We start from the raw sequence: 22,359 nt of genomic DNA, 5'->3' as shown, positions 1-22,359 counted from the left end.
ATTTTCATGAAAAATCTTCGATTTTACAAGTAATAAGTTTGAATAAGGATATTGCATTTCTGTGTTGACTTACTGTCTGGACACAACTTTGAGCTTGTGGGTCCACTGATGTGGAGTAATCGACTGATGTGGACCTGCGACCGGGATTGTGGACCCGCCGATCGGAAAGGTTCTGGGCTGAAAGGATCGAAACCTCGATGATAAACGGTGCCCAGCTGATGATCCGGGCAGTTGGGAAATCAGTCAATTGGATAAGTTAAGGATATATCTTCCAATAAAATAGCTTTTGTAAGTACTTACCAGAACATAATATATGTGTTTGTGTGTTTATGTGTGTGTGTGTGTGTGTGTGTGTGTGTGTGTGTGTGTGTGTGTGTGTGTGTGTGTGTGTGTGTGTGTGTGTGTGTGTGTGTGTGTGTGTGTGTGTGTCTGTGTGTGTGTGTGTGTGTGTGTGTGTGTGTGTGTGTGAGAGAGACAGTGAGTGAGTCTGCACACAACAACAACCATTCCTTTCATGCCGTGAGGCACATAAGGCTGTCGAGGCAGTTTCATTTGGCTGAGGGGTCTCCACTCCGAAGCATGATACTTGAATGGCTTATTACCCCCAATAAGTTTGCACTCATTTTCCCGACCTCAGAAGGATGACAGGCTGACTATATCAACACATATGACATGATAGTTGTGAAACCAGCAATCATACTCACCGGTGCCCCCTTGTCTCCAGGAGGTCATGCAGGCCCCGCTGTTCCCGGTTGACCTGGAAGGCCAATTATTCTCACAGGACCGGCTGGGCCTCTCTCGCCCGGTGAGCCCTGATGACGGTAGATCAACGGTTAAAACAATTTGTGAAATATGGACATAAGATGATCAACTCGGTTTCCTTTGTAACAAAAAAATTCCAAAAAAGCCATGCCATGAATCCAAACTCTCGAGATATACTACACATGTACCGACAAACTACACATGGATATACTACATATACCAAGGATATACTACACATGTACCGACAAACTACACATGGATATACTACATATACCAAGGATATACTACACATGTACCTACAAACACCTTCTGCACACCAGACGTGGGCGCACAAAGAATGCGTGCATCATACGTGGGAAACCCACATACACACCAAGTGTCTACTCAAGAAACTTCGGAATATATTTACAAACTACGTTTGGTATACTGTATAACGTCGATAAAACACAATGGAGTGACATGTCAACAAACAGTTTACAAGGAATGTGTTCACAGTGTTGGTGCTTACAGCTGGACCTGGTGCACCTGGAGGACCCTGGTCACCTTTCAACCCCGGAATACCCTAAATTGGGACAGAAGGAATTGACAAACCGACAATCCCTGCACCGTTTCATTACAAGATAAATAAACACACCAAGAGGCGAGAGTCATGAAACCGCGAAGACTGCTCAGGCCTCATCATGTGAAGAACTCGTTACATCTCGAATGGAGATTGTTTAAAATTCCTCGAGACAACAAAACAAACTCCTTTGATGGACAAGTCTCATCAGTGTGTGAAAAAGATCCCTCAAAATGAATTTCACATCGATGTGTCTTCTCTTCTGGCTTTGCTTCGTGGGCGAAGATCAAGAAGGATGGGATCCACGTCGGCTGCAGGCTCGCTGGTGGCTGGTGACTCCGATACGGGACAGACAAATCCGACCACAGCGGCTGCAGACAAAGGTTTGGTCAGGAATGGTTGCCGAGGACACAGGACTTGGTGTGTAGGACCGTACACTGCCTTTAGGGCTTCGGAGAACCCTCTGTTGTCACCAGTGTCCGCGCAAAGCTGAGTTCTTTCTGCGAGGTTGGTCCACCACTAGGTGGGCCTGGTGATCAGATCTCTTCTTCACCAGCAATTCCTGGATCTCCTGGTTGTTTTCATCAAACCAGTCTTTGTTCTTCTTTGTAACAAATCCGAGGACTTCTGAAGAAGTCTGCAGAATGGCAATCTTCAGGTGTTCCCAAAGCGTTTCAGGGGAGGGGTCTGTGGGGCAGCTTGAGTCAACAAGCCTTGACTCCAAGCCTGCCTGGAAGTCAGCTTTCACTTCAGCTGGCTGAAGTCTGCCGACCTGGAGCTTCCTTCTCGGGGGGGGGGGGGCTCCTTTCTTTGGGTTGGGTTTGAAGTGAAATCGGAGTTTGCAACGCACAAGGTGATGATCAGTGTGACATTCTGCGCTGGGCATCACTCAGGTGTGCAAGATGTCCTTGAAGTCTCGACATAGTCGATGAGGTGCCAATGTTTGGAACGGGGATGCATCCATGTTGTCTTCCAGCTGTCTTTTTGCTGGAAGATGGTGTTTGTGATGGTGAGTTGCTGCTCTGCACAGAACTCCAACAGCAAGCGCCCGTTGTCATTGCAGTTACCAGCACCATGTTTCCCAAGGACTCCTTTCCAAGCTTCAGAATCTTTGCCCACCCTGGCGTTGAAGTCACCAAGGATTATGACTTTGTCGTCTGCAGGGGTGCTTTGAAGGAGGCTACGGAGATCAGAGTAAAACTTGTCCTTTTCTGCAGGCTCTGTTTGGGGAGTCGGAGAGTACACACTGACCAGCGTGACGTACTGTTGGTTTCTGAGAGGGAGGGGCATGGCGATGATGTGGTCAGAATGACCCTTTGGCAGGTTTTCAAGCTTGGAAGCGATGGAGTTTCTGACCATGAAGCCAACGCCTGAAAGGAGTCTCTCTGTGGCTGGTTTGCCTGACTAATAGAGGGTGTATCCGGCACCATGTTCAAGGAGGCTGCCCACCTCTGGGAAGCGGACTTCGCTGAGAGCTGCGATGTCGATATCGAGTCGCGACAGCTCATGTGCAATTAGAGCAGAGCGGCGTACCGGACGGTGGCTGTCATCTGCGTCAAGCATGGTCCTGATGATCCAAAATGCTATTTTCAGTCCTTTTGCACCCTCAGAGGACGGTGTGTACCTTTCTGTCTTTGAAGTTGCTCGACCGCGTTTAGTAGATGCCCGTTGACCGCGGCGAGCCAACTGGGGTGAAAAGGAGTCGAGCTTTGGTTTGGCCACCTTTTCTAGGCCCCTCTCCATGTGGAGCAATCAGTGCTGTCCCGAAAAGGACTACTACGATGACTACTACTACAACAACAGCTCCAAGTATTTCCCCCTTTTTGTGGGGTCAGCTGGGGAATGTTTTATTTGGCCCAAGTCCTCCAAATGACTGACAATGCCTGACATTTAAATTTCGGTGATTTGTGCAGGAATTTTGAAATTGTTCAGGGTGCTGGAGATGACTTGTCCATTATTCATCAAAGACAATGTGGAATCTTTAGCATCAACAACTAATTGTAGTGGATGGGTTGCCCAGTTTAACATCAAGGGAGGGACAGTGCACACATTGATGAATCACTCTGCTTGTGAAACACAAGGATGATAGCTTATCGCAGGGTCGAGATCAGGGGCTAAACAGCTTAGAGGGGAAGTGTGCATACTTCTTGAGTATCCTCCAAACCCTTGTTTCGAATTTAAAGATCAGGTCAGGTATGGGAGCATGTGCCAGAACAGCGCGTCGCTGTGTCCACTTTCCGCCGGTACTCCATGGGCCTCCGTCTGGCCATCCCCCAGGCAGATGCCAGGCCCATCCCCATCTCCTTGAGATGTTGGTCAACCTGCTGCAACCACGAAGCACGTGGTCGGCCCACTGGCCTCCTCCACTCACGAGACTCCCCCGCTGAGAGAATCTGGTGAGCAGGATCAGCGTCAGGAAAACGAGCCACATGTCCATACAGCCGCAACTGACGCTCACGGACTATGCAGGTAACAAATCTAATCCGAGTCTCTCTCAGCAACCGCTCGTTGGACACAAAATCCGACCAGCGACAGCCAAGGATTCTCCGAAGAGAGCTGGTACCAAAGGAATTAAGTCTCCATCTCAGATCCTTGGTCAGAGTCCAAGTCTCGCATCCATAGAGCAAGACTGGAAGTACCAAGGACCTGAAGACTCGGACTTTCGTCCTCCCGTACAGGTACCGGCAGCGCCACAACCCATGATCCAGTGAATCCATGACTCCCCAGGCCCGACCCAGACGTCTATTGACCTCTGACTCGCAGCCAGCATAGACATGAATATCACTGCCAAGGGAAGTGAATCTCTCCACGACCTCAACATCCTCACCACAAACAGACACAGACAGGACAGCAGCATCCAAGATGTCACCGAAAGCCTGAATCTTAGTTTTGATCCAAGAAACCCATAATCCCAGCGGCTCCGACTCCTCATTCAGCACCTCGAGGGCCCCCAAGAGGATGTCTAAAGTCTCCGCAAAGATGACTGCATCATCTGCAAAATCAAGGTCCGAGATCTTGACATTCCCAAACGATGCAACGCAGCTTGATCTCTCCGACATCCTCCCGAAAACCCAGTCCATACAAGTGCTGAAAAGTGTGGGGGCAAGTACACATCCCTGACGAACTCCAGTAACAACTGGAAATAAGTCAGAGATGGTACCACCACACTTCACAGCACTCTCAGTACCAGAGTAGAGTTCAGACATCAGATCGATCAGTTTTGGTGGCACCCCACGAAGACCAAGAATCCTCCAGAGGGCATCCCGATTCACTGAATCGAACGCTTTACAGAGATCAACATCGGCTGCAAGCAGCCCCTGCCGAAACTCTCATCTGCGTTCGGTGAGGACATGGTCAATTTAAAGATGCATTTCGAAATTTGACTGAATGCAAACTGACTCATAATAGCTCTTCTCTCCAGATCAAACTGAATACTTTGACGATGCAATCATATAGAATCACAGGTTGACTTCTTCATCGAGCAGGTGGTTACCCTCACAGTGGAAATCCTATGGTTTTTGGGTCACTCAGTGTGAGCAGAAACTTATTTTGGAGGAAAGGAAGTTCATATTGTACAAGACATATTGAGTTTATATTGTAACATTAGGAAATCAAGAGAGGAGGAAAAAGCCTTTTGGTCCATGATGCATGCGCCACACCATCGTGACAGCAATCTCACTGAACGTCAGACACGTGGAGAATGGTTGAATTTTAAATATTTCAATATGCCATGGGATCAACCACAATCTCTTCTAAGGCTGAGTAGTCCTGTTTTCTTCCTAATTGTCCTCTCTCCCCACCAGAAGGTTTTATTTACCCCTGTACAACAATAAGACCACCCACCTCCCCCACGAAGTTCCTCCTGCCATCATCATAGTCCTGCACACGTCAGAAAGTATTTACAGCCCTCGACTTTGGTCCATTTTGTTGTGTTTCAGCGTGAATTAAAAATGGAATAAAGTTAATTTTTTTGTCATCAATCTCCACAAATACCCCATGATAAGTGAAAAAGTGGTTTCAGAATTTTTTTCAAATGAATTAAAAATGAAAAGCTGAAATGTCTTCAGTCACTAACGATTGAACCCCTTTGCTATTACACTACAAATTGAGCTCAGGTGCATCCAAGTTCCTTGGATTATCCTTGAAATGTCTCGACAACTTGAATGGAGTCCACCTGTGGTCAAATCAATTGACCGGAAATGATTTATGAAGAAACACACCTTTCTGTATGAGGTCCCACAGTTGACAGTGCAGGTCAGAGCAGAAACTCTCCCATGAAGTCCAAGGAATTGTCCATAGAACTCCGAGATACAATTGTGAGGAGGCATAGATCTGGGAAAGGGTGAAAAAAACAATTTCTGGCGTGTTGGACATTCCCAAGAGCACAGTGAGCTCCATCATTAGGAAATGGAAATAATATGGAGCAACCTAGACTCTTCCTCGAGTTGCTTGTCTGACCAAAAATGAACAACTGGGCAATAAGGACCTTGGTCAGGGAGGTGACCAAGAACCCAATGACCACTCTGACAGAACGATAGAGTTCCTTGGCTGAGATGGGAGAACCTGCCAGAAGGACAAGTCTCAGCAGCACTTCAGAAATCTCGGTTTTATGGGATAGTGGCCAGAAAGAAGACACTTCTGAGAAAAAAAGGCACATGAAAGCACACCAAGGGTTTGCAAAAAGGTGCATGAAAGACTGAGAGCATGAGGCAAAAGACTGTAGTCTGATGAGACGAAAATTGAACTCTTTGGCCAAAATGCAAAGCGCGACGTCTGGAGGAGCCCGAGTAAAGCTAATGACCAAACTAACAACCATGAAGCATGGTGGTGACAGCATCGTGCGATGTTGATGCTTTTCAGTGGCAAGGACTGGGAGGCTCTTGAGGAGAGGGAACAAAGAATGGAGCCAAATACAGGACAATCCTTGAGGAGAACCTGCTTCAGAGTGTAAAAGACCTCAGACCATGAGGAGGATTTATATCCAACAGGACAATGACCCCAAGCATACAGCCAAAGCAACATTGGAATGGCTTCAGAACAAGTACGTGAAAGTTCTTGAGTGGCCCAGCCAAAGCCCAGACATAAATCCCATTGAGAATCTATGGAAAGACTTGAATGTTGCTGTTCACTGAAAGTCCTTCTCCAACTTGACAGAGCTTGAGCAAACCTGCAAGGAAGAATGGGAGAAAATCCCCAAATCCAGATGTGTAAAGCTGATACAGAATTACCCAAGAAGACTCGAAGCTGTAATCGCTGCCAAAGGCACTTCTTCAAAGTATTGACTCAGGGGGTTGAATACTTATTGACGCAAGACATTTCAGCATTTCATTTGGAATTAAAGTGTAAGAATTTCTGAAAACATGTTTTCTCTTTGTCATTGTGGGGTATTTTGTGTAGATTGGTGACAAAAAATATTAAATTTCATCCATTTTAAATTCAGGTTGTAACACAGCAAAATGTGACAAGAGTGGAGGTGTGTGAATACTTTCTGAAGGCACTGTCTCTGAGCCTCAACATCTCTTTTAAAGATTAGAGACAATAATATTGTTACGGCTGTGGAAATTCGCAAACCACCATTCAGGGCCTGGAGGTGAGATATCTCTCAGTACATGTGTAGTTAGCCCCAAACCTGTTGTATAGAGGGATTTTATGTGATTCATTCGGGTTGCGACGCTTTGAGATAGCCGTTTTTCTGTTCTATCTTTATTTTGAACCAACCACGTCTCAACCGCCATCACACAACCACCACGCCAGCCATCGTCACCAACTGCAACTACGCTCCAACCCTCAGACAACAACAACAACGCCAACAGCCACGACCTTTACCTTCACAACTCGCTCCCACATCATCGCATCACCGCCATTCCCAAACGGCACCATAACCATCAAACCACCACCGAAAACCCTCCACCACCCTCACCTCTCTCCTTCTACGGCCATTCCCGCACCATCTGTGAACACTGAGCGTCGAGCTGTCTTGAGCCCGTTCAGCGATACGCACCGAGCCGCGAGCGCAAATTACGGCCTTTCTGAGGAAAATTCGGATCACAAACGCTGCACGCCCACTTTCCTCCGTCCCATCAGCAAGCGCGGAGCTGCTTGGCCCCGCCTCCAGGCGCATCTGTAGGAAATCGATATATGCAAATTCTAGGATCAGGGGAGATTCACGCTCACTTTCCTCCGACCAAATGGCGAGCGTGGTTCCGCCCCGAGGTCATCCTGATCCGGATATTTGCATATTAGCTGCTCCTATCAGCCTATAAAATGGCGAGCGCAAGGCGAATCAGGGCAGAAAGAGTGAGTCGAGTCATCGGTGTGCAGTGTCGAGTCGGGTGGCGAAGTCATCGGTGTGTCATCCAGTTGGGTTCTGGAGTCGGCTGAGAAGAATTGCGGGAAGAGGCAAAGGAGCTCGGGTCCGAGGCGAGAAGGACGGCGGTCGGCGACGAGGTCTTGGTGTGGGATCACTCGTCGCGGGACCCAAGTCAGTCAGCCATTCTCCCTCCCCCAGGGCATCAACAATTCCCCCTTTCCCCCGCGCTGAGATAGTGCAACAAGGGGGCCCTGTTCCCACCCCACTCCAAACGTCGTGCCAACGAAACCCGCCAAGGAGCACGGAGTCGGGGCACAGCCACGCGGCCACATCTGCGGCTCGTCCGCCAACGCGTCACGAGGACGCGGGTTGGACCCCCCGCCGGTCTCGCGGGCCTGGCCGCTCCTTCAGGTCACGCGCACATATTGGCCTACAGGCCCGTCTGCCCCCTTGTCTATGAGGGTGGCTTCTTTCCTTTGTTTTTGAGTAAATGTGTGTTGGCGCCGTCTGTAAAGTAGAACTGTATCAGTGTTGCTGTGTGTGCGCGTAGTCGGTCGTAACTCTGCGTCGTTGTTGCTTTTGTTTTGCTTGCTATTTGTGCATTTTGACTGTTTGGCTGTATATATGTGCTTTCCGTGTGCCGGGAAATAAATGTGTTTTGTGTGAACTGTTTTCCCGTTTCGCTTCGTCTTTTCTTTATTGACCCTCCATCCTACTTCACGTAAAGGGTTCGTGGTGGGCTTAATATGCCCGGAAATTAATCGGAACCGTCGAGGCCGACGATAACACTGCTCGGTTATCACTGTAGCACGGAACGGACCGCTTAAGCGGTTCGTGTCCGGAGTCGGCCTGTGGCGTGGTGCGATCGCCCAGTCGACCATCCGCGCAGGTACTTAGGTAGATCGAATTTGGCGAGCAACCCTATCCTGCGCGGTTGGGCAATTGGCACGGTTGTGGTGGGGTTAAACCCCCACACGTGACTAGCTCCCGGCGTTGTTCCGAGAGGGTCATGACTGAATTGTCCATCCGGTGGGCGACGTGGTCGCGATTCGAGTGACGTGGCCGTCCGCACGCCGGCGGGCGCGAATTCACAACAATATATAGATCAGTACGTGTCAGCAGGTCAGTGGCTTGTGAGTCGAATGTCGTCGCTCTCGTGGTGAGGAGATCAGGTCCCTCTCCTCCCCTCCACCCTGCCCACGAGGTGGGTTCTGATCATTTGTTCGTGAAAATCGGTGTTTGTTTGTCAGGATTGCATGCTAAAGCAGATGTGATCAAACCACCACAACCTCTGGTGTTTGATCATTACTCGTAGGCTTGTGTGATGAAGAGTGAACCTGGTAACTGCGCGATTACAAATCAGATCTGTAAAAGAGCAAATTAACCTCAACGAGGCCATAACCAAAACCAAAGGGATACGAGATGGTGTCAATGAAGAAGAGTGATCACCCACGATGATTTTTCATCATGAATACAAAGTACGATAAAAAAAACTTCAAATAATAAACGTCAAAGAGAGCCGGCAGGATAGCCGAGCGTTATGTGCACTCAGCTCGAAGCTGTTAAGTCTGTGTTCGAATCCTGACCCAGCTGTAAACGATTTCACAGGCAGGATGATTCATCAATGCGTGCCATCTCTCGGATATACGTTAAGCTGGGCGTCCCGTCTGATAGCATGAGTTGGTGGACGTTAAATATCTCACGGTGTCGTTCGTGAAGAGTAGGCGAGTTATCACCAGAACCCTGAACTAATTACAATCACCTGCTCCACCTTTTTGGCGGGAACTTCATCGGCAGCACAGCTGTGTTCTCAACGACAATGCAAACCCACAGCAACGAGCTGCATACGAGACAACAGCATACACTAACACTAAAGTGGTAAGTTAAATTTGTTTGACATGTTAATAACGGCAGAGAAGTTGTCATCCTGCTTCTGTAAATGTGGACAGAAAAAGAGCACGAAGACTCATGAGAATTCGAAGATGAGATATAAGCGAAAATGAATAAATTAACAAAAGGTATAAATGCCAGAGCTGTTCACTTCAGCTGCAGATTTACTGAGTTTTCATTGACGAGAAGTTTCTAACAAGCTGGTGAGGATAACTAGAGAAATTCCAAAACATTCGCAAAACTTAAAATTTTAAACAGGAAGTTCTCCAAGTGTAGGTGGTGTTTGCAATGGGGAGAGGTGTTCAGAGTGCTCGTTGGTGTGCACAATGACTGATGGTGTGTGAATAGACTCACTGGAGGTCCCTTGGGTCCTGGGAATCCAGTTGGGCCTTGAGAACCAAGCTGTCCCTGGAGATAAAGAAAAAGGAAATGACGTGAAAAGAAAATAATTTGTTTTTTTTTTAAAGATAAACCTGGAGATCCAGACCAAGATAGGAATTCAATTTTTACCTGAATGAGAATGAATTACACTTTGTGATCAAAATCTACCTGGTCCTGCCGAGCAAATAGGTTCATGTAATGTCTCTCAAAGGATGACCCGAGGGTCTCAAAGTGTTGTTATACTTCCCCGATGCAACGCCTGCTTGGTATTCATGTCGAAGGGATGAATAAATATATAAACACAAGGAGGACAAGTACAGCGTTCGAAGGGCTGACAAAAGGCGGTGGACACAATGGAGGCATCACCAAATGGAGGTTAATCCAGTTCACTATTCCAACATCTCCCTCCCTTTCATTTTCTGCTGCTCTGTTATAACAGATGAAAACTCTTGAGTGTTTTAGGTTCTGACATTTATGATAAAGTTTTCTGAAATCCAATTTCTCATCGTTTCAAACGTCATTCACAATGAATTATTTAATGAACGATTTCTCTTCGATACATCTAAAAAAAACATTTCATATTGTCACAACCATGGATGGCTTTCACAAATTTCTGTCTGAAGAAAGCAGAACACATCAGTCATTGGTGCACCTGCCCTGCTCGAGGCAGACTTGAGGAGGTTTTAGGATAGGTGAACATGACACGGATACACACCCTCTCTCCAGGTTTTCCGATATTTTTGTTTGCAGAGATTATTATCCAAGTGAGTCATGATGTCACCCACTTCCAAAGTTTTTAAAGTTGTCCTTACCAATCCATGTAAAGAACACAGAAAAACTGAATGGATGTGGTGTGTAAATAAATATTTCTTGGGAATCATTCACCACCATGACACCACTGCTTCGACAGACATGAGGAATCACACAAGTTCAAAGCAGTGGTGTGGGTGTCACATTACAAGCTGTGATCCAAAGGATCAGTCAGTACCACTCCTGCAAAGCCTGCAGACCCTGATTGAAAGCACAGAGGTGTGTGTGTGTGTGTGTGTGTGTGTGTGTGTGTGTGTGTGTGTGTGTGTGTGTGTGTGTGTGTGTGTGTGTGTGTGTGTGTGTGTGTGTGTGTGTGTGTGTGTGTGTGTGTGTGTGTGTGTGTGTGTGTGTGTGTGTGGGGAGAGACAATGTCACACAGATAATCTGCGCAAACCTTGTTTGAAGGTCCAAAACATTGTTAAATCAACCCTTGAGAACAATCTCGAAATGGTAGACTACCCTGACCATGAATTTGGCAGATCATTGAAAATCACCTGAAGAGGTTGAGAACTCTGCGACATTTTGTTACATGGAACAGATATGACTCCCCAATCACATCAGATGAGCCCGACGTGATGGAAGGTTTTCTGGAGCCATGAGGATGTCAGGTTGGCACCAGCACAGTTTGTGAAGTTTTCCACTCCATGGAATACCCAAGAGAGCAGCTGTAAACAGGTGTTTTAGAGTGAAACGACCAGGTACACTTCTTATGGCACGTTCTGTTGGGTGAGTTGTAAAGCCAATTCCATGATGACCTGCAATGATCACAAATTGTGAAAGAATAACGGGATGAACAATCCTACCTCCAATACCTATCAATAGATGCAGATTACAGTAATTGAGAGTGGAGAGGTACAAGTTTTCATTTTCTTCTTCCTCTTCCTGAGGGCCACAATTATTCCCACCTTTACTTGTTATGGGAGGGTTTGCCGAGGGAGAGGTGTGGCCCAAGTCTTTCACGAACCGCCTGACCAGGCCTGACGTTCGACGAAGGTTCAGGAAGGAATTTGTTCCACGGTGTCGGCGATAACTCACATACTCTTCGATCTATAAAGTCCACCGACGAATGGCGGCGGACGGGACGACGCGCGACCACAATGAATGTCACGGGGTCCGGAGAGGCAGGTCTCGCTGTGACGGAGTTGATGGTTTTAACGATGGGGCAGCGGAGTCCAGGAAAATAAATTAATCACTTTTATATTAATCTGGTAGTGATGAAACTACGGGGCAACCAGAGCAGCAGAGATGCAACGATGAAGAACACAGTTATATATATATATATATATATATATATATATATATATATATATATATATATATATATATATATATATATATATATATATATATATATATATATATATAATACAATGACATGTGAAGAAGATTCATATTCGCATTCACGAAGGTACACAGGAGCACAGGCACGGATTAAGTAAAAGACTGCACGAGTGAATGAGGACCGAAAGGTGCCTGACCTTGTAAAAGCACAACAGGGACCACAAAGCGAAGGGTCAGGACCAGGTGGTTTGACCCTTTCCAAGCCATGGTAATAACTCGAACCCTTCGTACAGGGACAGGGCGTCGGACGCGTCGCTCACTCCAGAGTGAACCTTGGTGACGTCAGAGAGTGCGCGCGGGGGGCGGGGCTTCTCGGGAAAGAGGAAGGTGGTGGTAGATTAGTTGTTGGTCGCCGGATCATACACAACGCTATATGTGGGAAGAGAAAGGGTCGTCGGGCGGGGCACGGATGCAGGTTTCGTGTAACGTTGGTAAATGAAGTCCATTTTGAGGCACTGAGCGTGTTGTAAACGCCGGCTCTGTGTTCTCTTCACACCACGACTACCATGTAGTGAAGAGGTTCGTTACCTCAGGTTGTAACTTTTAGTCAACTGAAGCCGGTTGGTCGCGCAATTAAATCGAATTTGAATAATTTCCTCTGCTCGAATTAATCCGTTCATCTCCTCATCCGCAGCCACCCCACACCGCTTCTTCTTCTTCTTCTTCGGATTTCAGCTTTTCCAATTTTTTACTTCTGGTAGACACAAAACCGCTTGACCACCCTTCTCCATGTCCTCCTGTCAGTTGACCATTCTTCTTCCAATTCCACGACTCCTAAATCTCTCACCACCACATCCTTCCATCTGGTTACATTCCTCTTCTTCTTCCTGGCAGTTCCGTCACCATGACTCGCCTCACCGCGTCCTCACTCTCTCCTCACCAGATGACCAAACCACTTTAATTAATGATGACTAACCAGTAACCACCCTCACCCACTCCCATAATTAGTGATAAAAGATTCCGAGTTTTGTGTCTCAGCTCCACACAAAATTGTACAAGATTCCAAGCTTCGTGGGATTTCATTATCCCGACGTACTTCTTTTAAGGATGCTGTTAATTTTATTTCATTTAATACTTTTGTATCTATTTGTGGGATCATATTTCAACAGGTTCAGGGTACATTCCCATGGGTGGGAATTAAAACCTCCAACTGGCGGACATTTTTCTTATTTTCTGTGAATTTTCATTCATACAGAAACTGATGAAGGAGAAAAAATGATGATTAGCGAAGATGCTCTCTCATACATGTCGTTATATAGATGTTATTTGTGTGGTTGTCGATTATGATTTTTGATACGCTGCTTCACAAAGTTTATCCAGAATGCCTGATTACAAACAGTCGTGGTAATAATTGTACAGTTGCTGCATATCTGGATGTGTTGGTTAGAGTTGGACAGAATGGTTTTGGTACAAGTGTATATCATAAAGTTGATGATTTCAGTTTCCGTGTAGCCTTGTACACCTTTCCAGGTGTCAATGTACCAATTAAAATGTGTTACAATGTCTTTTCATCTCAGCGACTTGGTTTGTAAAGAATTTGTTCAGTAAAGGATAATTTTGTGGAACGTGCTGAGAAGGTTTTTCCATCATGTTAAACAAAGGATATTTGTCTGATTGTTTGATCAGGTCTTGTGAGAATGACTTTAGACTCCATCATCACTTTTTAAGTTTCATTGATTTTCATGAAAACAAGTTCCAATTGCATTTGATATAATAATAATTAATTCATTATTTTAGTGAGACAAATTATTCTTCAATATAATTGATTATATATATACATATATATATATATATATATATATATATATATATATATATATATATATATATTTATATCCATGCATATCCAGGTGTTTTAAAAAAAATGATATAACATTGACTTCCTGCCATTTCTTCATTTTTTGACCAATACTGTTTTGTTTGGTTGTGTTAGTGTTTGTTCCCTCGGATTTCTCGCTCCATAGCTCAACTATGCTATTGACAGTGAAGCAGAAGACAAAAGTGTTGGCTCTGTGATATGAAACAAAATCATATGTAGACACCCACCGGATGTTCTGCTGTGAATACGACCTCATAACACGTGATGAACACACAAATCGTTTGTGAAACATTTTGAGCACAATAGTACAGTGCACAACCAGGGAAAGGGCAACAGTGGTGGACCAGTATCAGGAAACAAGAGCCAAGCCAACATTGACACCATGCAGGATTCTCCAGCAGACAGTTCCAAGAAGTCCCACCGCCGGCGCTCCCGGGAGCTCGGCATCAAACCAACATTAGTCTGGCGTATCCTCACCAAGGAACTGAAGCTTTTCCCAAACATCATCTCTATTCAGCATAAACTGAGTCAAGATGACATGAGAAGGAGACTTGATATGTGCAATTGGCTCAGTGACAGGATGAAGCGGTTGGTACCCAAACTGGATCAACCTGTTATGGTTCAGTGATGAAGCCCATTTCCAGTGCCACATGAGGCAGAACTCTGAACAAACATCATCTCCAGGCATTGCCACATGAGACATACAGGAAAGTCGGACAGAACTTTGGAGTTAGGATCAATGCCTGTCTTAACCACGGAGGGACACGCATCGAGAACATCAATTACAAGGATTTTCCATAATTGCCAATTTCAGACCTTGGGTTCTCATAAACTCCAGCAGTGATTTACTGCAATCGCAATCAGTGGTCGAAAATACCACGTCATTAGCTTTCAAGAAATGTATGGTTGACGTTCCTGAGGTTTCTGTTTCTTTGTAAATAAACATTTATATTTAGATCACTCTTTCTAAAACACCCTGTATATATATATATATATATATATATATATATATATATATATATATATATATATATATATATATATATATATATATATATATATATAGTGTTAAATCATGGAGGTATTTTGATGAAAAAAATACAACCAATAAATATGATTTATAAACCACATTATAAATAAGCATTAAAATCATTTGTTGGTGGTTGCTCAGATATGCAACATTGATGATTTCAGCATGTTAAAAGTGCTTATTAATGATAGTTTGAATACTTGGTTGAGAGTGTGTATCTATGGTTCGATGGAGGTGCTGTGTAATGGATATGTCAACAAGGTAAAGTGTTTATCGCTTAATATTATCATATAAAGTGATGTGATTGAAGTTATTCATTCGTAGTAATACTTTAAATAAAACTAATAACGAAACAAGAAGAGGACGTTGTGCAGAGCACGATACTTGCAAAATCCATAAAACAAGTTTGACCTAAAAAAGTAATTGATGGTTGGAATCAATGACCAAATATGGAATTCCTCTTCAAATTTCAAGTCAATTGGATGAAAATTGACAATTTCAAAAATCCGGCCTATGTTGTCCTTTTGTCCGATGTTGACCTCAAAATTAATTGGCTCGTTGAATTCCGTGACCGGAAATATAAATCATCTTCAAATTTCAAGTCAATCGGATAAAAATTGAGGATTTTAGAAATCTCACCAAAGTTGTTGACCTTTGGCCTATGTTAACCTTTTGACCTCAAAACAATCGGGTTCTTGTTTATGACAAACTCTCCCATGTGGCGAAGTTTTGTTTAGATCGGTTTAAAATTGTGACCTGTAGGCAATAAACAGACAAACAAACAGACAAACAGACAGAAGCACAAAATTGACTGACCAATATACATGAAAAATCTTCGATTTTGCAAGTAATAAGTTTGAATAAGGATATTGCATTGCTGTGTTTACTTACTGTCTGGACACAACTTTGAGGTTCTGGGTGCACTGATGTGGAGTAATCGACTGATGTGGACCTGCACCGGGATTGTGGACCCGCCGATCGGAAAGGTTCTGGGCTGAAAGGATCGAAAACTCGATGATAAACGGTGCCCAGCTGATGATCCGGGCAGTTTGGAAATCAGTCAATTGGATAATTTAAGGTTATATCTTCCAATAAAATAGCTTTTGTAAGTACTTACCAGTACATAATATATCTGTGCTTGTGTGTTTATATGTGTTTGTATGTATATGTATGTGTGTGTGGATGTGTAGGGTGTGTGTGTGTGTGTGTGTGTGTGTGTGTGTGTGTGTGTGTGTGTGTGTGTGTGTGTGTGTGTGTGTGTGTGTGTGTGTGTGTGTGTGTGTGTGTGTGTGTGTGTGAGGGAGAGAGACAGTAAGTGAGTCTGCACACAACAACAACCATTCCTTTAATTTTGTGAGGCACATGAGGCTGTCAAGGCAGTTTCCTTTGGCTGAGGGGTCGCCACTCCGAGGCATGTCACTTGAATGGCTTATTACCCCCAATAAGTTTGCACTCATTTTCCCGACCTCAGAAGGATGACAGGCTGACAATATCAACACATATGATATGATAGTTGTAAAACCAGCAATCATACTCACCGGTGCCCCCTTGTCTCGAAGAGGTCCTGCAGGACCCGCTGTTTCAGGTCGACCTGGAAGGCCAATTAGCCCCACAGGACCGGCTGGGCCTCTCTCGCCCGGTGAGCCCTGATGACGGAAGATCAACGGTTAAAATAATTTGTGAAATATGGACAAAACATGATTAACTCGGTTTCCTTTGTAACAAAAAAAATTCCAAAGAAGCCATGCCATGAATCCAAACTCTCGAGATAAATAAACATTTGTGACAATGACAACAAAACCACTGTAATTACCAAACATGCCACAATGACTTTGTTTAGTCAGCCCCAGGTGGAGCCACCATTAAATGACATTTTCAAATTGCAAGCAAAATCAACAAGTGGAAGAGGAGAATGTGAAGATAAATAAAAACAAACAATTTACATTGAGGAACTGAAAGAAGCAAAGAGCGGCCTGCTGTTCACAACGAGGGATGACAGTCAGTTTAGTGGGTATGTGTTTGGGATGAATGGGGAAAAGCGACACATCTCAACAACTCTCGGTTTAAAAAAGATGTTCATCCGAATCCTGACAAAAAAAACAACAAAATAAAACAACTTCAAACTATAGGATTGAAAAATCCATGAACACGACTGTCGGACAGGGAGCGGTTTCATGACCACAAAGAGTAATGGCTTTGAGTTTGGAGTTCAAACTTTTACCAAACTTCATGAAGAACACGTACACACTGCATTGAGTGCACTCTTCACATAAATACCAAGGATATACTACACATGTACCAACAAACACCTTCTGCACACCAGACGTGGGCGCACATACAATGCGTGCATCATACGTGGGAAACCCACATATACACCAAGTGTCTACTCAAGAAACTTCGGAATATATTTACAAACTACGTTTGGTATACTGTATAACGTCGATAAAACACAATGGAGTGACATGTCAACAAACAGTTTACAAGGAATGTGTTCGCAGTGTTGGTGCTTACAGCTGGACCTGGTGCACCTGGAGGACCCTGGTCACCTTTCAACCCCGGAATACCCTAAATTGGGAGAGAAGGAATTGACAAACCGACAATCCCTGCACCGTTTCATGACAAGATAAATAAACATACCAAGAGGCGAGAGTCATGAAACCGCGAAGACTGCTCAGGCCTCATCATGTGAAGAACTCGTTACATCTCGAATGGAGATTGTTTAAAATTCCTCGAGACAACAAAACAAACTCCTTCGATGAACAAGTCTCATCAGTGTGTGAAAAAGATCCCTCAAAATGAATTTCACATCGATGTGTCTTCTCTTCTGGCTTTGCTTCGTGGGCGAAGATCAAGAACGATGGGATCCACGTCGGCTGCAGGCTCGCTGGGGGCTGGTGAGTCCGGTACGGGACAGACAAATCCGACCACAGCGGCTGCAGACAAAGGTTTGGTCAGGAATGGTTGCCGAGGCATCCCGGTTCTTTCTCCTTCTTCTTATCTCTTCAAGGCTGGCTCTGCGGCAGCACTCGAAGGAGGAGACTGCCTGGCAGACTGAGCGTCTCCATTCATCTCGATCGGCAGCGAGGGTTGACCACTGGCGGTGGTCAGTTTGGCAGAGGCTGAGGGACTTCTTCAGGGAGTCTTTGCAGCGTTTCTTTGGAGCGCCTACGTCACGGTGGCCAGAGGGCAGCTCTCCATACAGCACGACCTTGGGCAGGCGGTGATCCTCCATTCTGGAAACGCGCCCTGCCCAGCACAGCTGAGTTTTCAGCAACATGACCTCCATGCTATAAACCTCCGCGCGTTCAAGAACTACAATGTTGGTGACGAAGTCACTCCAGTGAATGTTGAGGATGGAGCGAAGACAGCGCTGGTGGAAACGCTCGAGGAGTCGTAGGTGACGACGGTAGGTAACCCATGACTCGGCACCGTACAGGAGTGTGGTCAGTACGGATTACACGGTACACGTTGATCTTTGTGCCCTTCTTCAGATGCCGATTGTTCCACACTCGCTTGTAGAGTCTTCCAAATGCACTACTTGCTTTCGCCAGTCTGTTGTCGATTTCCTTGTCGATCTTGGCATCTGAAGATATGGTGCACCCCAGGTAGCAGAACTGGTGGACTGTCTTCAGCTCCGACTGGCCAATGGAGATGTGAGGAGGGTGGTACTCTTCCTGGAGTGAGGGTTGATGCAAGACTTGTGTGTTCTTCAGGCTGACTTCAAGTCCGAAGAGCTGCGCAGCCTCTGCGAAGCAGGATGTTAAACGCTGCAGGGCTGTCTCAGTGTGAGCAACAAGGGCAGCATCATCGGTAAACAAAAGCTCTCGGATCAGTTGCTCCATGGTCTTTGTGTGGGTCTGAAGTCGCCTCAGATTGAACGAGCTGCCGTCAGTGTGATATCGGATGTAGACGCCGTCTTCATCATCAAGATCTTCTGTGGCCTGCTGCTGAAGAAGATGGAGAAAAGGGTAGGTGCAAGAACACAGCCCTGCTTGACACCGTTGATGATAGGGAAAGGCTCTAAAATGTCGTTGCTGTCTCTGAGTGATGTGTCACACTCCTTCGTGAACGTTGGTGAAGTCAGAGAGCATGCGGGGGGGGGAGGGGCTGTGAGGGTGAGTGCGGGGCGGGGCTGCTCGGGAAAGAGGAAGGTGGTGGTGGACCGCTGGATCATACACAACGCTAAATGTCATAGTCCGGTTGCTTAGCGCCAATTTTGGACAAGATGATGACACGCTGGATTAAAGCGCCACATTTTGCACACTTACTATACAAGTCCCATTGAAACATTCTAGAGGGGGGTGCCCGGTCTGGGGTGCCGAGGTCAAGGTCAGGCCGAGGTCAAAGGTCACATGTTGTAATACTGTATTAATACCACATATAACATAGGTTTTTGTTCATCTGGAAGGTTTTCACCTTGCCCCAGTAGTGCAGCAGTTGTTAAATGTAGGATTAGAATCAGTCAAGCATGTTTTTATTCTTGTTACGTTCCCACGCCCCCCCAAAAATGTCACTTTTCTCTCCAAAATGGTCAAATTTTCCCCAAAGGTCAATGTTTTTTGCCATGAGGCCAAATTTGCCCCGAGTATATCCGATCGCAGGTTTATAAATGAGGAGCAATTAACAAGTTTGCCTCACCCTGGCTTTTTATTTTTACCACTCTGTCTGTAATTGCTTAAACATAATATATGTGCTTGTCTTGGTCTCTTTTCAGGAAGACGAATATCGATCCCAAGCAGAATGGATTGGGAAAAGTGCATAATATGTGGTTTGAAAGATGGTGATTTAAAGTGTCCTGCTGAAAGGTCAGATGGAGAAGGACCAGCTTCATATGATGATTTCCTGCAGAATGTGGAGGGATTTCGTGAACTCCAAGCACTTCCAGTTGAGTTAGCCAACAGCGGATGTGACACTGCTGCTGAACTTCTTGAAAATCGTGCAAAATGGCATAAAGCATGTAAACTGAAGTTTGCTAGCTCTCAGCTTGAAAGAGCAAGAGAGAGACATAAGCGAAAAAGTACTGAACAGGATGAAAGAAAGTCTAAACGCCAAACAAATGAGTCATCTTCAACTATGAAAGACTGCATCTTCTGGAGAAAAACTCAAGGCAAGCTGCATGACTGTTCTACTTTAGGACTGGAAATGACACTCAGAGATATGGCTACAGCATTGAAAGACAAAGACTTGCGAGCAAGAATTGCAGGAGGTGATTTAGTAGCTATTGAAGCTAAGTATCACAATAAATGTCTAACAGCCTTCAAGAATCGCTATAGAAGTATGGAAGGAGAAAAGCAGGAAGACAATACCACATCCACTATTGATCAGAAAATGATGCAGGTCCGAGTGTTTGCAGAGCTGGTTTCTAATATAGAAAGTACAATTGAAGACGGAACTCACATATTCAAACTTTCCGAGATCCATACATTGTTCATGTAACTCACTTGACAAGGACGAGGCATGCCCATCAGATCAGCGCACTTTCCCTTGCCAAACTGCAGCAGGATGCATGCCTCGAGAAGCTCGGTCCTCATGATGAAGCAGCCTTCAATGACTGGAAGAAAGAAATGTGTGCAAAGAATCCCACCTTTTTTAAGTACTGGGACATAATTCTGCGATTAGAAATCCTGGTCCTCATCTTTGTTCGTTCTCATCGTGAGAGAAACTTTCTCACTCTTCATTGCTGTACTTGAGACATTGACCCCGTGGCTCTTTGCCTTGGACCACCCAAATTACGCTCGCTGGATTCCTGTGTATATCAGGGACATGAAATCCCTATAGTACAGCTGATAATCTCTCATATCATAAGAATTGTGCAAATTATGACGAAAGCATGAAATTTCTACCAGTGTTAGTACATGCCATAAGTTTCATTTTCAGATCGGGAGGTAAGGCATATTTGACCTCTGAGGACCGTGAGAGGTCAATGACCTCAAGGTATCAAATTATTGATGTTTGGTGTCATTGGTTAATGGTAAACATGTTTATGATGTACAAACCAGGCATTTGTGTTCCAATAAAAATGTCTACATATTCCACACAGTGTTGGTAGTTTTTTCAGATGTCGAGCTTTGACCTCTGAGGACAGTGAGAAGTCAATTACCTCAACATATCAAATATTGATGCCAATGAATGAAATATTGATGACAAACACCCAGATCTCCTGGCAGAATTCAAGTCTGGGAAGTTTGTGGTACACAAGACCAGCAACAAGTTCTCTGCCATGGCAATTGACCAATGTCATGAACAGAACAACGCTGTGGTCAAAGGGTCTGGTGGAGCTATTGTACTGGCAGGAAACCCTGGGGCACTCAGACGCTGGATGGTGGCAGGGCCAGAAATAGCCAGGATCACTGCAGAGTTTGAAGAGCAGGCGACAAGAGGACATGGCGGTGCTCACGACACTGGGCATCTTCACAATGACCAGAAACCTGGAGTGCAAGCAGCCTTTATGAAGGATGTCAGAGCACTTATAGCAGTGTTTGAAGAGATGGGGAATCCCTTCCTAGAGAACACTCAAGATCTACTGGTCCTTGACACGAGAGACATCATGGACACCCCCAGTGGCAGAAATGGTGAGGAAGATTGAGTCCCTTGGTGAGGAGCAGTACACAAAGTTTGTTGAAGAAAGACTGGAACTATGCACGAAGCCAGTTACAGAAACACTGCCCAAGAACAAGTTGCCACTCTTCAGTCGGCCACAGACCAAGACACAGTTAAAGCAGCAGATCCAACTCGCCGCAGTGAAGAGTAACTGTAGTCTCTTCTCGAGGCTGTATATTGCCTGCCAATCACGTGATGGGGATCTGGACCAGTTCTTCTGCCACGAGAACCAGGCAGCCCCACCAGCATTATCAACAGGATGAAAACTGCGCCTTGGAGTCAAAGCAGATCAACTACACTGCCTGAAATCAAACCAACCCAAAACCACAAGCGCACCTGGGGTTGATGCCACAATCCTTGACGGAGCAGCTATTGTTCAAATGCTCAATCCTGTAAGACCTTTAAAGACCTAAATCCTGTAAAGGCAAAGACCTTTGAAGTGTATGTGAACACAGTCTTTGCACCTTACATCTCCACTCAACTCGAAAAGGTCAACAGACTCGACCTCATCTGGGATGTATATCTACCTGACAGCCTAAAAGGCACGACCAGACAGAAGAGGGGCAAGGGCGTCAGGAAGAGAGTGGCTCCCTCTATCGTCGTGCCTCATAACTGGAAGGACTTCCTTTGTGTGGATCAAAACAAGACTGAGCTCTTTGGTTTCCTGTCACGAGAGGCCATTCGTCTTCCAATAGCAGATGGCAAGGAAATATATGCAACATGTGGAACTGAGGTCCTGTGCTCTCCTGCCAAGTCCGACTTGACCAGCCTCGTCCCATGTTCACACGAGGAGGCGGACACTCGCCTGCTTCTACATGCGGCAGATGCTGTGCAGAAGGGGATCAGGAAGGTGGCCA

At 45.4% G+C, this 22,359-nt stretch overlaps 1 protein-coding gene across 14 annotated transcripts in view; it reads right to left on the bottom strand.

The window, feature by feature from the left end:
- LOC147007534 (uncharacterized) overlaps positions 1-22,359 on the bottom strand; it is a 79,929-nt gene that overhangs the window by 29,249 nt on the left and 28,321 nt on the right. For 2 of the 14 annotated variants that reach the window (XM_085866974.1, XM_085866975.1), the window contains 5 exons: positions 16,441-16,548; positions 15,794-15,896; positions 9,876-9,929; positions 705-812; positions 74-215 (listed from right to left, as the gene is read on the bottom strand). In XM_085866974.1, coding sequence (XP_085723100.1) covers positions 74-215; positions 705-812; positions 9,876-9,929; positions 15,794-15,896; positions 16,441-16,548 — 515 coding nt within the window. Of the gene's footprint in view, positions 1-73; positions 216-704; positions 813-9,875; positions 9,930-15,793; positions 15,897-16,440; positions 16,549-22,359 lie in introns of those variants that run through there. The other 12 variants (XR_015054130.1, XR_015054131.1, XM_085866980.1 and 9 more) reach the window with 9 other exon arrangements.

Source organism: Eptatretus burgeri, unplaced genomic scaffold, assembly GCF_056783735.1.
Source record: "Eptatretus burgeri isolate ZD-2024b unplaced genomic scaffold, Ebu_testis_v1 Ebu_testis_scaffold_124, whole genome shotgun sequence".
Lineage (NCBI taxonomy): Eukaryota > Metazoa > Chordata > Myxini > Myxiniformes > Myxinidae > Eptatretus > Eptatretus burgeri.
This window is presented reverse-complemented; position numbering and strand designations above follow the sequence as displayed.